This window comes from Acanthopagrus latus, chromosome 9 (assembly GCF_904848185.1).
Source record: "Acanthopagrus latus isolate v.2019 chromosome 9, fAcaLat1.1, whole genome shotgun sequence".
NCBI lineage: Eukaryota > Metazoa > Chordata > Actinopteri > Spariformes > Sparidae > Acanthopagrus > Acanthopagrus latus.
Genome location: NC_051047.1, coordinates 15,004,969 through 15,022,977, shown reverse-complemented (window position 1 = coordinate 15,022,977; position 18,009 = coordinate 15,004,969). Strand labels below are relative to the sequence as shown.

Genomic DNA, 18,009 nt, shown 5'->3' with positions numbered 1-18,009 from the left:
TAAATAGATAAATACATTTTTTTAAAAAAAAAATCATTCAAAATGACACATACATCCAAATGAGCAGGGTTAGGGTTAGGGTTATGAACAGAAGCACATCTCGACTATTAGTTCTTAGAATGGGCTATGTTCCAAAAATGTTGGCTCCTACATTTTCCACAATGCAATTTGACAAGGTCTTTCACCTTCACTGTCTGGTAAACAGCCATATATTTCAAACTTAATGCACCCAGTTAATAACACAGGCTTTCTGACATAAATTTGGGTTTGTCAGCAGAGATACCTGGATGAGGTCATCAGTAATCGTCTCAAACTAAAGAAAACTCCTCCAGAACCTCAGAACAAATTGTACATTATACATATTATAGCATCGTACACCACAGTCCTTCCTAATAATTTTCATGAGTAAAATTGTTGGAATGCCTCTTTAAATTTCTTTATCCTGGGAAAGGCTTTTATGCAGTTGTTGTTCTCTTTCGGTATATATGTATTTATTTTTACCAATTTCACTGCATGTTGTTATTTTCCTTTATTCTGCCCCTTTATCATGATGGGTTTTCTGTGATGACTCTGCAGCAGGACCCCTTGATCCAGTCCAGGGAGGCTTCTATCTGTCCATTGTTCTCCTGAAAGGGAAGCAAACCCCTCCCTGCTCATTAGTGGAGCACAGTCTCTGTATTCAGCTGCCCGTTATCATAGCCAGAGTGAGCGAAAACTGTCACTCAGAGTCACGTAGAGGCTGAAAAAAACTGTCTAATTAATCATTCTCATGGTTCAAAATGGAAGTCATGTGAGCAATTATCTTCTCTAGGCAGGATTCTTTTCATCAAGGCTCAGCTGAGGAGGTCGTCTGATGGTCAGTGAACTTTGAAAGTGTGAAAGTATGTTTTGTTTAACTACAACACAGTTGCATATCATTTTTCAAACTCTTCTTTTCGGTATCGTTTGTCCAAGTTATCTTTGACTCCTTAGCAAGGAGTCTTTTCCCAGAACATACATTTACAGTACTTGTGCAGTTGTTGTGATCCACTATATTTTCTTCTGGCAGTTCAGTGATGCTAGAGGATGAAATAGTGGGATACTTGTCAAGAATAGCTTCAAAGTCATTTGGAAAATGAAGGAGGTTCCTCTAGAGAATGCACAAGTCATCAAATTTCTGGATGGTCAGGTCAGGGAGGATTTCACAACATATTTCCACAATCTCAGACTTCATAGTCAACATCAGGATGTGCCAAAGCATTCATAATAGAACAGACTCCAGTTATTTCTTATCATACGTTTTCTTTTAGCCTGTCATGAAATAGATGGTTGATTTAGCTACTTGATGGTCACGCCCAGTTGGTTGATTATAATTTGGATGTTTTCTCTTCTGCTGCAGAGCAGCTGCTATTTGGATCTTCCCAGTGCTCAACGACATGAAAATGATTCACAATGACAGGACACAGATGTGAGTGAGTCTTATCATGTGATCCAAAATCACATTTTTACAGGAGCTTCTCCTGACCTGGCTTCAGCACACCAGTCAGACATCTTTACATATGTATTCAGTATCTTTTCTTCCAGTTCATATTGTATTATTTTGGTACTTTGCCAGTGTAAAAACTAAAATTAGTCTCTACATTTTCCTTGTTTTTTCCTCAGCTATTAATAATTTAGCCTAATCCTTATTAAAATTACCATCCATTACTGAATATCTCTTCAGTGCTTGAGGAAATTGGCAAGTTGCTACTCATGATTAATAGTGACAGCTCATGGTTTGTTTGGTTTAATCAATTACTCTGAGTTCAACATTTTAGTACATCTCATATATAATATAATATACATATAATACATTTAATATGTACTTATGATAAGTATATAAAGATATACACTGTAGTATCTATCATAAGTACAATATCTGATTAGATTAATGAAATGACCGGTCAAACCCTTCTTAAGCTAAAGAACCCCCTAAACAATCTACATGCAAGTTGATTATTAGGGAAACTCCCAGCCTGGCTTTCCAATCACATAACTGTTAACACTTATTTCAGGATGTAATAATGTTACTCATTTAACTATCGAGTGAACAACAAAATATGTATGTGTGCAGCTAGTGTGAGACTTATCATACCTCAGAGTGATTTTTTTATAAAATAAACTCCTGAGGAAACCCCACTCTGTCCTTGAGGGACAGAGTGGGGTTTCTGTCAGGACCCATTTTGGCCCAAACCTCTAATTCTACCATTAACGCATTGATCACTACCAGAGTGAAATCATCAGTATGTTAAATCACATCAAAATCAAAGTGAGTTTCAGTCATGAACTTGAGTTCTCAACCCCAGCAACACACCAGTGTAAAATTACAATGTTCTTATCACAGTTTTAACTTTCAAACAGTTCCAGTCTTAATCAGCTTTAAATTATCACCCAGGATGTAGCTTTAGCAAATTTCAAATCTTTTGATTTGACAAAAATTTAATCATCTACTGTCACCTTATCACAGGGACTAAGGGTGCTTACCTTGGAAGTCTGGCAAGATGACCTTTGAGAATGAACCCAACAAAAGAACTTAAGTTGGCATGTACAAAATACAAGCCGGTATTACTAATGTTTTACAGCCTCTTTTCAATTCAGGAAAATACAAAAGTCAAAATGAAGCAAAGATGTCACATCAGAGCCAAAAGCAAAGCTGTCATGCTTTTTATGCTTTAATTTCCAAAATGGTTCATTTCCCTTTTGAAAGTTAGAACATGCATCATACCTCTAGCTTCCTGAGCACATTTCATTCACTTGTAGCAAAAGACTCTGTCTTGAACAGATGTTGAAACCATAGCGCCTGTATAGCAGGCAAAAAGCATTAGACCATAAATATTTATGTTGCATTATGTATGCAACATGCAAAGTTAGTCACCAGACACACTTTCACATCCTCTTTTGCAAAGACGCAGTCAGAACAACATGGTAAATTATGTTTACCTTGATAAAAGGTCAGGTCCAATGTTAGGATTTTAGAGAGTAGTGTTTGATGTTGGTTTTCTTCTGCCACAGTAGTCAGATAACTTTACCAAGTTTAATAAAATAGAGTTTGTGCTGTTGAATTAAATTGTTACAGCAAGAGTTGGAAGCCGAAAAAATCATACTGATGAAAGATAAAGCTGCAGACAGTAAAACTGATGAGCAGGAGGTAAAAAGCACACTATTTTAAACAAGGAAGTATTTAAATATTATTGCACAAACACTTGGATTGTACAGGATAATCTCACTGTGTACATGTGAATATAAGACTATATATATAAATATATATACATATATACACAAAGACTGTATGAAAATTTCATGTCGCTTAAAGGGACTAAAAACACGTTCGTTTTACTACCCCTTGTGTTATCCTTTACCGTTTTATCATTTATTATGTAGTAATACTATAATTTTATAAAAATAAACACGTCTACACACATAAATGATAACTACACAATTTGAATATCATATAATGGGTCATAATCTGTATTTAATGTAAAATGCATATAAATACCATACATGTATAATGGATATATTATGATATATATTGTAGTATCGTATGTACAATATAGTATATAATATTTACAAATATGAATAGGTAAGTAATAAACCCTGAGATGAATAGATTAAATTTGGTGAATCTATTGTGACTTTACAAAAGTGGCTTTTCAAAAGTGATTTAAAAGACACGACTGAGTTTACAGCATTGATCTTCTCAGGCAGGTCATTTCAAAATCTAGAAGCCCCGACTGCAAAGGTTCTGTCACCTTTGTGTGTTAATCTAGACCTTGAAACCGCAAAGAATGATGTATCCGAGGATCTCAGGGAACGGGAAAGGGACATAGGGTAATAAAAGATCTGTAAAATACAAAAACAAAGTCTCAGACCTTCGTGAGTAATCAATAAAATCTTAAAATCAGTTCAAACAAGTAGGTAAAAAATGTAAGGAAGCCAGGATGTGTGTGAGTATGAACAGAAAACACAAGGTATTGAATCATTACTCAGCGATCAAGCAAAGAAAGAAACATTTCATACTTATTTTATAGACATTTGCTATATACAGTGTATAACACCATATAATTCAATATCTAATATCCATATAATTATGAGGTAGCCTTCAGGGACACTCTCTGTTCCCATTATAAGGTTGTGTGGAGTGCTCACGAATTGACAACAGAGGCTGATATTGACATTTTGTCTTGAGGAATCAAAGTGCACAAAACAGGAAGTTGTTGTGAAAGATAACAACCCTGACATTCAGTGGAGTTATTGATCCTCAGCATCTGTTATCTTGGTTTTTGTGTTGCAGACACTCAAAAGGCAAACAAAAACTCAGATCTTTTCAATAACACCACACAGTTTCTACTGTCTGTTTACAATGACAATGGCACTGTCCACTGCCAAAGTTACAATATAATGGAAATACAGGAGTCCAGCCAGAGGGGGAGGACAGCTCTTCACACTGAGAATGGATGTCCCACTGATTATGCTGCTAAATCAAACTGCTATTGATTTCAGTACATAGAGGCTGACATCCTAAACAAACCTGAGGAGATCAGATTATAGTGCGTTTTTTCCCATAATCAATTGAATGTAGAACAATGACAATGCTGTTTTAATGATCTTAGTAGGAAAGCCAACAGGAGTTGGCAAGAATTTCACCTTGCACACACACTGCAACTGAGACAAAGGTTAGAATTTCCCTGTAAAAAAAACAGTAAAATAATGGCAGCAGGAATGCCAGTATTTTACTGTTATTTTACAATGCAACTACTTTTATTTATTTTTACAGTGTATTGCCGTTTTTTGGATTACAGTATATGACTGTGGAATAACGGTGGGTGTTGTGGTTATTTTACAGTGCATCTATCGTAATTTATCTAAGAGACCAATTTTGAGATTTTAAATTTGTGAGTGAATGAACAAGACATCATCTTAAAGGGACAGTGTGTAATATATCAAGTATTTAGCGCCATCTAACTGTGCGGTTCTACATTGCAACACTCGTTTGCTCACCCCTCCGGTTCTGAAGACGTTGGAGACGTTCCGGAAGCTATGGTGGCCCTGACGGACAAGAAACTCAATTTCAAAATATGGACTCTTTCCCAACAGCGTATCTAGCGTTTCTACTGATTCAAGTAATGAGGTAAACATGTAGTTAGTTATTAAGGCTGTGACGAGCGTGTTTGCTGAGCTCTCTCTCAGTTCCGCAGTCAAGCTGGCTCTGAGCGAAAACGCATTTAGCCTTACTACGTAGTACCACATAGTACTGTGTGTCCCTCTCGGCAGTCCATAGTTTTTTTAAAACCAGACAGACATGGTGGCCTCCATAGAGCTTGCCCGTGCTATGTATATTCAGATAGGTAACTCTTCACTCCGGAGGATAAGTCAGATAGTTGGCAGAGGTAATTGTACACCAATGAGGACTTACTTATGAATGAAGATGTTGATTTGAGTTAATAAATCACTTAAATCGTTACACACTGTCCCTTTAAACCCTCTAAACGTTGCTTCCTGCTTTTTAATGAAGGTACCAAAGTATAGAAGTAGTATCTCATTTTTGAATTAATATACAGTATACTTGATGACACATAATAGTACGTCAGTGTTCCTGGGTATGATAAATGGATGTAAGATTGTTTATTGTAATGTCCTTCACTCAATGGGGTTGTAATGGCCCTGTTGTGTGTAATGCAGGCAGGTTTCTAGCTCAGTTGAGTGATTTGGCTCTCGATGGATTCTCTCCTCTGGTCTCCTGCTGGGTCTATTGGAGCATTCATCACCTTGGCAACTCACCCTTTCAGTTGAATCACATTGCTGCAAGTTCTTCAGCTTTGGCTTAAGAGTTTAAACACCTCCATGAAATGCTTCCAAACAAACCAAAGCAACTGTGGGGGGTTTATACTGAATGTTTTGAAGCCCAAGACACTGAGTCAGCATATAAAACACGCTACCAAACATGGAAATGATTGACCAAGTGTTTCTTGACCTTGCCGTCTGAAAGGTTGAGCGTGTGCTGCATGGCTCCGGACATAAGTGGAGTTGGAAACCCTCAGCGTGGTGTTCATGATGGAGCATGTGTTTCCTAAGAATTAGTCATGGCGGCTTTTCCCCTGGAGAGAAGTTATTTTTAACAACAAAGGCTTTAATGAGGAGCACAGGCAAGACAATAACAATTGGAAGGAAATGTTCAGTTTGGAGCCAATAACAGATGTGAGGTTAATGCGTGATGCTCTACAATGAGACGATAAAGTGTTAAATATTAAAGCTAAACGCTTGATTTTGCTACAGTTCACTAAGAAAGTATATGTTACACTCAAACAGAAAGGCATAAAATGATGTGTCCATACCGGTTGTTGTATGATTATACCTTTACCTAATTGTAATGTTTTTTGTTTTTTTTCAATTGTAAATGATTGCATAGTAGAGCAACATTAAGTCGATTATCAATTAATCTACTGAAAGAAAATATACATTCATACCCATTTAGATTTTTATGCAAAATATTCCAACATTTGCTGGTTCCATCTCCTTTGATGTGACAATTTTCAGCTCCTCTTGGTCATTTATGATCGTAATGATGAGTCATAAGGCAACTTATCGGTACCACATCAGAAAGAAAAAAAAATATTATGTTATAACATGAAAAGTCTATTGTTATAACAATTGTTATTTGTAACATTTTGTGAAAAGGTGAGGACCTTAAAGGAGAAATTCGGTCAATTTAATCATGCAGCCTCATTGCTCAAGCTACCCTTGACTTGCCTGTACCGAAGACGTGAACACATTTGGACCAACCAACACAGGGCTCCCTGAATGGAGAGTTAGCATTGACAGCTAACAGCATAGGGTCAGAACTTTACACTGTGTTTTAAGCTTCTTAACATGCTCCACATCTCACCCCTAAAGTTATGCAACATCAGCAGACACCTTACAACACAGCACTGTAGCGTGTATGACTCAAAATGAATAAAAAAGTAGTTAAAACAGTGTGTTTGTGCAAGGAGCTACATACCAGTTTGTTGACATCCGTGTCTTCCGGTAGCTCGACCAAACTAGTCAATCCGTCGAGCGTGCGCTTACTCCCTCACTGGCAGAGACAGAAACGTATTCCAGCATTTTCGTTTTTCTGTTGATAATATACATGTCCATGTTACAGCCTGTCATGAGCCATGAGCCTTTCAATAGCCTGTTAAGCCTGGTGAGCACACGCTCGATGAATATACTAGTTTGGTCTAGCTACTGGAGGATGTGGATGTCAACAAACCGGTATGTGGCTACTTGCACAAACACACTGTTTTAACGACTTTTTTATTCATTTTGAGTCATACATGCTACAGTGCTGTGTTGTAAGATGTCTGCTGAGGTGTGGAGCATGTTAAGACACTTAAAACACAGTGTAAAGTTCTGACCCTATGCTGTTAGCTGGCAGGGTGACATGAGCAATGAAGCTGCATGTTTAAATTGACAGAAGTTCTCCTTTAACGCAGAACCGCACAGGAGGCAGGCAGGACTAAGAAACAAAAAGCAAGCTTAAGTAACTCAAACTGAAATAATCCAAAAAACAAGAAATGCAAAAACACTTAATTACGAACTTCAAACCGAGAACAGAGTACAAATCAAAAGCTTCAAGTTCAAACCAGTAATAACGAGAGCTAAGCAGAGACATAATCCCAGGAACAAAAAATAACACAGGTGAGTAACACAGGGTGGTTAACCAAGAACAAACCAGGCAAAGACAAGAGGGAGCACAAAGACTATATACACACAACTATCGAGGGGATGAGGTTCAGGGGGAGTGAGGTGGAACAACACAGGTAAACACCAGAAACAGGGGAGGGGGGTGATGGGCTGGAAAAGCTGAAGACACAGAAATAGAGGAAAGGCTAAAGAGGGAGATCCAGAGCAGGTGTGGACAGCAAGAAAACAGGAGGGAAAATGAGACAATAGGAGGAAATGAAAGCAACACATGACACATGAGGGCAAAATTACAAAATAAAACCTGAAGCCATAAATGCAGAACAAGAATCATGACAGCTATTCACATAACATTTATGATAGCAATATATTTTAACGGATAAAAACAGGAAGCTTTTCTTGTGATAACAATATACTATTCTTTTGATGTTATAATGTGATAACATGAATTGCGGTAACATTAAATTTTTTAATGTTGTATTGTGATAATGTAGCATGAAAAATATCCTATTAAACGTTTTATGTTCTAACATGAAAAGTTTTACAAAACATGGAACATTTCATGTGTCGACAAGATTAGTCATATATTGTTATAAAATGTCTCATTATAACACGATCTAATGTTATTAATAACAATTATTGTTAGTTTCTGCCCCTTTGCATGGCCCCCAACAGTTTGGAAATTGTTTGCAATGTCTGTGAAAAAAACAAACAAAAAACCTTCACTGATATTAAAGAATTGAAAGACATGCTTTCAACTCAAGTACATTTCCTGCCTGCTGTATAACATGATTGTCGTGACATGATTGTACATCCTGGAGGGAATTCCTTCACTGAGGGGCAAAAATGTCTCTGCACTTTACAGGGATAACAAAGGAATCCCCAGAATTCCCTGTGTCATCTGCACGGCCTGCCTGAGAAAGAATTCAGAGAGGTCTGCAAGGTCCCGCTCCCCTCATTGTTGATTCAGTGGCACACACACCCCCACCCAGGAGCCATAAATGGAAGCAGCCCTTTGTGAGAGGGGAGTGGAGCAGATTTACTGTGGATGGTCCCCCGACAAAGGACCAAGCCACTGTCACAACAGGACCAGGATCAGCTGCTTGCACTTTCACACAGTATGATTTAACGCCAAGCTTCACACAGCCACTGATGCAGACACAACCTCAACATTCACTCAGCATCCATACACTGAGAGGTCTCTCTTCTGTATTTTTGGATACAGTCGCTACCCAGATTGAATCAAAGATATTCATTTGAGTCTCAGAACCTGCAGCAGGTCCAGATGTCCAAGATGTACCTCTCTTGATCTTATTTCATTCATCTTACATACCATTTAATCATAGATTTGTTCATAGAGTCAGATTAGTAATAATATAATTTAAGATTTAAGAAAAGTCTGCATGACATGGTCAATTTTACATGCGTCCGTGTGCTGTAGAAATGAAATTATTAGTGGGATTTGGCATAGAATTTGACCAGAAGTGCTATATTTAAGCATCAGCAGGCATCTGTTATAACTTTGCATTGTGGTCAGTAGTATGTCTTGCCCATAAAGAATTGCCTACACCAGCTGTGCATTTTGGGTATGTTTCCCCGCCTCTCCAATAACATTTGGGTTTGGTTTCCTCCAACAGTCTCCGTTATGTTGACTTCATTCCACTGAAACTTAGGGAGCTGGTCCTTCTGTCTCTCCAGGATTTGAGTTTCACAGCCTCTAAAACTTGATCATTTCAGCATGAAGGTGGCAAATCTGTGAAATCCAGCCATTAACACTGTAAAAGATGGCATGAGTTGTCCAGAAATCCTCACAGAATTCCTAAGTCAACATGAGATGAATCAATTTTACATGCCATGTCATTAAGGCTGGGCCTAAGATGGCCTCAATTAAAAGTAATAACATCCGTCTGTTTGCATTGCATTGTTAGCTGGGTTTAACGCCTTGGCACACCACACAGTGCCCACGCCAACTGTACATTTGGGGCATGCTTCCTTGCATCTCTGATAACTTTTGGGTTTGGTTTCCTCCACCAGTCTCGGTTATGCTGACTTCATTATGGTGAAACATGAGGAGCTGGTCCTTCTGTCTCACCAGAGTTTGAGTTTCAGAGCTTCTAAAATCCAATTAGTTAAGCCGAAAAAGTGGCAAATGATTGAAATACAACTACTGACAATGATTAACCATGTACATCTCAACAGAATCTAAACAGTCTTCACAGTTGAAATTTAAAGCAACATTATGTAGAAATTGACATTTTGTCCAATTTGGTGTCTCCCGCAGTATTTCAGTTTATTACAAGACACTGTACCATCAACATGATTTTGAAGCTGTTATTTTAAGATAAAACAAAAGTTACACAATGTTGCTTTAAATTGGCCCCATCAAACCTGTGGAATTTGAACGTGGGTTGCATTAGAAGAGGACCTTGGGTCTTACATGTAACTCAATACCTTCATCAGTGATTTGACCTTGGGGCCAAAAAGATCTTTCTCAAGTCACTGTCATTTTGTCGGAACAAAAGTGCAGCTAATCTGTGAAGAAAGGCCTCGTCACCTGCAGGGGTCCACCTGCTCAACCTTCACCGTCTCTCCGGTTTCTCCATTCCCAATGACCTGAGACAATATGAGGCCGGGCAGCTTCGCCTCCTCTCACAGCTCGAGTTACACAACCACCCAGGGCAAAAGTGGACATGAAAGTGCTGCTTGTGTGGCTGGGTGAAACCAGGTGAAGGCAGTTACACACCTGAGCAAACCCTGATGATGTTCTGCAGATTTATCAGATCTCATCACAGAAGTGATATGATCATCTGTGGGAACATGTTTTGTGTCATCAACAAAAATCGCCCAGCGGGGATTTACAGTTTTGCAAGCATGCACTGACGTACTTACATTTGGTTTTTCTCTACTCTATCTCCTTTTAAAATAATCACAATGATTTTTTACATTAATAAGCCAGTACTAGAGATGGTAATGCTGTATGTGGACAAAAACAGGTGGTGGAGGATGTATATTGAGATTTTTACTTGAGTAAATACACCAATACCACTAGTAACTGTAAAGCACTCCATTACAAGTAGAAGTCAGCAAATTAAAGACATGAAATTAAAGTAAATTCACAGAAGTATTATACCGTAATCAACTAAGCATCAAAAGTTAAGGTAGGCTACATGTTCTGCAAATTATCTGTCATTACATCTCACATCATTTGATTATAAAATCTGATGAATCAGAGTGTATCTGTTAGGGGAACATGGTTTAACAACCTTATACAGTGACGTCTGTTTAGTGACCCCCAATCAAGGGGTCGGAGCCCTCAAAAGGATCACAAAACAAATCTGAGGGTTTGAGACTGAGCCAATTAAGGACTTCTCAGTATTCTTTGACTTTAAAACAGAATCATTTGATCTTAAACAGTTATTTAAAAGCAGTGATTCTCATACGTGTTCATTTCAAGGACCCCTAAACTGATACAAGTTAACCCCATCTGATGAGATTTACAGTATGTTTATGAACCCCATGACCAAAATACTCATACATTCAGTCATTGTGTTATTTGATTAATCCCCATTATGCTGGAGACTCCCTGGAACCCTCTCAGAAACCCCTGGGGTTCACTAGACCCCACTTTGAGAACCATGAAACCATCTAAATAGTTTAGAATAGAAAAGTCAGCAAGTCAGATGAGACATGACAAAAGGACTAAACTAGACCCGCCACTGGTTTAATATTTAACATAATGTATTTCATAAACTGATATGGCTTTCTATATGAACTTTTGATTTCAAAAAGTACAGTGGTAACTTGATTTAAAGTACTTGGCTGCTTTCCCTCAACAACAAGTTGATGATGTGTTAACTGCCTGTGATGTGTTAACATTTGATGCATCTGTGACCGAGCCCTCAGCAACAGAGATGCCATTCACATATCTTACACTAGAACCTCCTGAGTCATTTGCTCCAATTAGGAATGTGGTTAAGAGCCTAATACACCCCCACAGCCACATCCTGCCAACACGCACACACAGACTTGTAGAGAGCTTTTCCAACCATAACAATGCCCACATTGTGTTGTGTTGTGCCGTTTCATTGTTGCCCAGGCTGGTTCAAACTTCACACCAGCAGATATACTGAGGAGAGTGAGCGGGCGATACAATCAAGCTGTTTTATGTTTTCTGCAGGTTGGTATGATAACAAAGCTGCCTGCTCATGTCGCTGCTGCTGGTGGGAGGAAACCCCAAAAAACTCCTGAATGCATGCTTTTCAGGAGCTATGAAAAAGATCCTTGAGAAGATTTACTGTAGCTCTTTATAAAATCATTTCTACTTTATTTCCCAACACAAAATCATCAAAGCTTCAAAGAGGAAACTCCTGACATGAAGCGTTGGGGGGTCCCGAGGAAATGTCACTGAAAATCTTCTCTGTATTGCGATTATTTATTCATGAACATATTCCTTAGCAGGTGTTGTTGATGAGTGCATTGTTAATATTTGATTCAGTTTTCCACGGATGGATGATCAACCCCCCCCCAAACCAGAATGTATTGTCCATTTAAAGTCAAACAGCTAAGTTAGAATGTTTCCAGTGAATCCTGATAGTGGCTGAAATTCAGACAATTCCAAAGATAATTCAGCCTTTTAGTGACCTGCAGCAGCTTGTCTCCTTTTCTGGTCGTATTTGGGAGGTTTATTTGTCCAGCTGACTGTAACACTTGCTGTTTATCTGTTCCCACTGAAATAGCAAAACAACCTTTGCCCCTTTGCTTTATCATTTGTCTTCTTCTATAAGGCCAGTAAAACCAAGATCACAGCCTGTTCAAGTATACAAGGAAATTAAAGAATACCGATCACATTGGGCCGTTATCATTTGCGTTTTGCCTTGTTAAATAAGGCATTTAGAAGGAATAGGAGAAAACTGGCCTATGGATTTTCATTTATGGTATGAAGGTTGATGAAATTAGAATGTAGTATTTAATTATTTCAAAGCTGTTCTTGTTTTGCTCAATCATCTCTGGCCTCGGTAACTTTGGCATTCAGAGAGCAGCTTGTTTGTTTTATCCTCTGTGCCAGCAGTATAAATCTTATGTGATACACGTATCTTATCTGGGAACCAAGAATAACTTGGTTGATAGATAAACAGGAGAAAAAATGCACTTAATGTGTGAGCTATAACAGCAGTAGTTGAAGAGCAAAGCAGGGATGAGTCTGCATTAGTTTCCGTGGAATTACGAGTCTGGCATAAAAAAAAAAAAGTTTTTTCAGGTTGGATGTATTTGAAAGAGGATTCGAACTGATTGTGCTGAGATTCTGGCGTATTTTATACTTATTGCCTTTATTTCACAAAACCATATATCAACAAATGTGAGCTTGTCATTCTCTGAGCCCGCCTACAAATGAGACGGACCTGTGTGCAGCTTGAATTTGTAAGTAGAGAGCATATGTAGTTTTGTCACGATGATCAGATTTTATCATGTTTATTGTTGCTCTGGTTAGAAAGTGTCGTGAGATATCTTTTGCTGCGAATTGGCACCATCCACATAAAGATTGATTGAATGTATTATCATCATTTTCTGTTTGTCCTTGATTGTGTTTACAGCTGTACAGTAAATTAGGGCTTACATTTTATATCATTATCAATTATCAATCAACTTTAATTATTCACCTCAAAATCTTATGGTACATAAAAAGAGAAAAAAATATACTGATTGTCCCTTTAGTGCACTAGGCAGCGTCCCGTGTGCGGTGCTGTACCTCTGGGTGACCGCCGGGGGCGCGGTGGAGCAGAGGCGCACAGCCCGGTGGGGACCCCCAGCCGCTGCAGCCGCCCTCAGTCACACGGCACCGGGCAGAGCGGAGAGCAGCAGCGGGGTCAGGGGCTCTCAACTTTGGACTATAACCGGACATATCTGGAACAGGTGCGCTGCGATGATGCTGCTGCTGGGAGGACCCTCTGCCGCTCCTGCTGCACTTTTATTTTATTCCTATTTTCTGGAGACAACTCTGGTGCTCGCCTTCAACCTGGACACCGGTCATGTCATCAGGAAGGACGGGGAGCCGGGCAGCCTGTTCGGGTTCTCCCTGGCCATGCACCGGCAGCTCAACCCGGATAAAAGACTGTGAGTGAAGACTTTCATTTGAATTCGAGTACATCTTTAATCAGTGTGTGGTTACTTGTGTTTATGAGAGCACCCGAGCGGACAGGTTCAGAGAAAAAGACTGTCAGAGGTAAATCTGAAGTTTTCACAATCCTCCACCTGACTTCTGTCTGGCTAAAGTTATGTTTTATTTATCCAGAGCAGGAAATATCTTACTGTCTCCACCAAAGCCCACAGTGTTTTTGGTCAGTTTAAGCTTGTTTTTGTTCTTGTTGTAAATAGAGGTTTACTGTCTCCCCGTGGTGCTTTGAATATAAACTGGGAATAAGCCTAAGGACAACAAGGGAATAAACAATGGTTATAACTGTGATGCAAATGTGCCTGTAAGGTCAAACCGAGGCAGGAGAGGTTGCAAGTGTTGGTCGATTAACTGGTTAGTTGATCAGCTTTTCCCACTTTTATTGAATTGTAATTTGAGCATCTTTTAGTTTTTGGACTGTTGGAGAGAAAAACAAGGGATAGATTGATCAATAATGAAAAGTTTAGAATCAGATAGATGGTTGATATTTAAAGGTTTTTAATGTATTTACAGCTTTCCTTATGGAATCCCTTATTTCCTACTACTGATTAGTGGTAAGTGCAGTGCTTGTTAAAGCTTAAAGGTTCTTTTACAGTGAGGACTAAGCAGGTGTATTTCACCAGGTGGGAAATAAGAGGGTTTTTTTCCCCATTGTCAGTTAATCTATCGATTATTCTCTCAATTAACCGATTAACTGCTCGGTCTATACAATGTTGAAAAGTGTCCATCGGTGTCAATCAAATCCCAAGTTGACGTCTTCAAATGTCTTGTTTTGTCCACAACCCAAAGTTATTCAGTTTACTGTGACAGAGGAGGAAACCAGAACATATTCACATTTAAGAAGCTGGATTAAAAGAATTAGGATTACGATTAAGTCATTACCAAATACTTGACAACCAATCAATTTATGGATATATCACTGTAGCAGTATTTCCACGTCACAGTTTTTAGCAACATTGCTGACTTCACAGAGGGGACTAATGCATCCTGTGCTCAGCTGTAATACATTTCAGGCAGTGCAGTACAAAAAGTGATCCAGGAAAGGGTTTCAGCTTGCGGCAATGTGAGCGTTCGAGTATTAAAATGTTTCCTTATTGCAGCATTTCAAGGATTCTTACTGACGCTACAATGCTCACTGTAAACCATTTCCTCTGGGCAGCCCTGAGGGGACAGAACAGACATCAGTGTAGCGAGTCTGGTCATCCTGCCACACAAAGTGTAAGGGGGGTTAAAATGAGGAGAGAGGAGCTGGCATGTCAAAGCCTGCGACCAGGGTGACGCTGCATGCAAGAGCTACTGTGTTGTACTCTGGTTAGCAGGACTCTGTAGCAGCATGTTGGGAAATGACGATGAGAGGCTCTGATAACAGGATTTAACAGTTTCTCATAGATCCCATAGATTAGGCTTAGCTTGAGGAATCTTATCTAGCTTGTGTTTTGACTTTAGTTCACAGGAGGCTCATGGTTTTGGTGAATAGAGTGGTCATTAAAAAAAAGGAGTGTTCACAGGGATTCTTCTGTGCATCCCAGGAAAAAAGGTGTTTTTACATCTGTCGGAGTTGACAAGTGTAGAGAGAGTGAAAATCATGAAATGTAATATGTGTTTGGCAAACAGCTGTTAAATGTGACACTGGCCTGACGTTTTATAGCCCAAACAGGATCATTTTTTAAAATCCCAATAAGTCATCTGGTCTGTAGCAGGAGTTTCAAAACTTTTTTCCTTGAGGGGTCAAAATGTAAAGGTACAATATGTAAAACAACTAGATTGACCGCTACCTGCTGTTTAGCTGCTCTTAGCTAGTTAGCTCAGTTATCTGTGCAGCTAGCAGTTGTATCAGCTGTCCCTGCCCAGACTGGGAGCTCAGGGCACCCTGCGAATGTTTTATTGTTTTTACGACACTGCCTCATTATTTTATTATTATTATTTTTAAGCTAGAAACAACTGCCAGGCCAAATTGATGTCCCTACTTTGGGCAGCTCCCGTCAATAAATGATCAAAAAATAGCAAATAAATGACGTTACAGTTCCCTGAAGGCGAAAGTGACGCCATCAAATTGCTTGTGCTGTCTTATCAACAGTCCAAAACTGAAAAACGTTCACTTTGTAGCCACACATGTCAAATAAAAGCGACAGATCACCTTGAATAAAAAGCTTGAATTAGAAAAGTTTCACTTTCACTTTCCTATTAATTATCTGTTATGTCTCTGACCAATTGTTTCAGCTCTACTGATAATTAATTGCTCAACAAAATACTAAGTCTGTGCTGTATAGAAGCTGAGTTCCCAACTGAGGAAGGTATGGACTAACCAGCAGCTCCCCGGCTGTGATCTAAGCTCTAAATCCTCATGTGACCCTGAGATAATCAGCCAGACGAGTCAAGTGAAAGTTCAGTAGAGCCCTCAGAGGGAGGCAATGAACAGCCCTGACTAACCTGCTCTCAACCCAATGAAACCACAGGCTAGCAGTGTGTCACACACTCTGCATCTGTCTCTTTTGTTCTTATTCGAACACATGTTTGATGATGATCGCCAGCAGCTGTAAAACACCGCTGGCTAACACTGTGTGCATTAATATGATTATAATAAATCAGAAGTGAGAAGAGGAAGGAACTCTAGCCTTTACAGGTTCCTGTCTAAACGCTGAATGTGTTCGTGTGACTTGATAGATTAAACTGGCCTCTCGTCTCTTCCAGGATTCAGAGCTAAAAGCCAAATCTTCTCCTCTTTTCTGCAATTAAAAACAAAAATTCCGGTGATTAGCCTGATTTGTTGTCATATTGTTTTCAGCCAGTTATGCAACTCTATCCATGTTGTTCCTCTAATGGCTTCATCGAGAGCACGGCGGTGTTTATGCCGTCCTTCTCATATCAGTTTGTGATGAGTGGAGGAAACAAGGAGCTCCATGTTCCAACACGAGACTAAACATAATGTGGCATCCTGCAAAGAGGCGACTGGATGCCTCCTCCATGAATAATGTCTTGGCTTAATGATGTGGATATAACATGCTCTGAATGAAACCAGAGAAAATGGCCGACTGACTGGACATGCACGGCCATCTGTGCACATGTAACCTGATAGATTAGACGCATCAGTGAATCATCAGCAGACACATTCCAGTCAGAGTTTATCCTGAAGTTTGAGGTTCATAAACAGTTAAAACAGGTCAGCTATAAAACTTATTCAAGCCTTTAAAATGTAGCTTTACTTTAAGTTGATCTCTATTTGTTGTGAATATTCATGATGTTTTCCATGATGTATACCCAGCCAATCACAGGTCAGCGCCAATCAAAGTATGTATTTGTGTGTGTGTGTGTGTGTGTAAACTGAAACAGTTAGAACAGCTGCAGCCGTTCTTGGGGCTTTGAGTGCACAGCTGTGGGAGCGCTGGATCACATCTGTTAACAAAGAGCAGTGAGATCACTGTGTAAACCCACACCAGTCACTATGCATTCCCATTTACACCGCACTGAAAGACATGCTGCATGATTGGATGTGGTTTAACACTGCCGTCTGGCTGATAATGGATATTGGAGGCACATTCAGTATCGATAATATTGATAATGAGCCACTGTATCAGTATATTTATTGGTTGGACTTGTATTTCAGCTCTTTAGTTGTTGCACTGTATGTTATGTGTTTGCTTTTAGATCAGTATGAAGGATAATGGCCTGTAGCTTTAGTTGAATCCAACTTCTTGTCAGAACAAGTTGCTGTTTTATGTATAATAGAGCTCCAATGATTACAGAATTAATTGAAAGAACTGGCTATTTGATATCTGATTATCAAAATAGAACATCTTTTTTTTGTTGTCTTTTATTGATACTAAATTGAGAGTTTCTGGGATTTTTAAACTGTTGGTTGCACAAAATAAGCAATTCAGAGGCATCACGTGAAACTGGGAATTTTTTCACAATTTTCTGACATTTTATGGACTAAATTATAAATCGATTGATCATGGAAATAATAATCAGAGCTGATTAGTTGCAGCCCTATTCAATATATATTATAGTTTCAAGAAACATTGCATCCATAGCCACTGCACAAAGTAAGATAAAGTACCTGAAATTATCCCTTTTCCCCGACTAAAAAACAGGTTAACGTGTCTGCTAAGACTGGCGTGTTGCATGTAAATGTCAATGTTATC

At 39.0% G+C, this 18,009-nt stretch overlaps 1 protein-coding gene across 11 annotated transcripts in view; it reads left to right on the top strand.

Annotated features, from left to right (window-relative positions):
• The window catches only part of itga6a (integrin, alpha 6a), a 34,937-nt gene that overhangs the window by 2,953 nt on the left and 13,975 nt on the right, over window positions 1-18,009 (top strand). For 3 of the 11 annotated variants that reach the window (XM_037108895.1, XM_037108904.1, XM_037108905.1), the window contains exons 2-4: window positions 1,379-1,447; window positions 8,564-8,816; window positions 13,411-13,809. In XM_037108895.1, the coding sequence (XP_036964790.1) occupies window positions 13,619-13,809 (191 nt within the window). In that variant the 5' untranslated portion in view covers window positions 1,379-1,447; window positions 8,564-8,816; window positions 13,411-13,618. Of the gene's footprint in view, window positions 1-811; window positions 882-1,048; window positions 1,169-1,378; window positions 1,448-8,563; window positions 8,817-13,410; window positions 13,810-18,009 lie in introns of those variants that run through there. The other 8 variants (XM_037108899.1, XM_037108896.1, XM_037108901.1 and 5 more) reach the window with 8 other exon arrangements.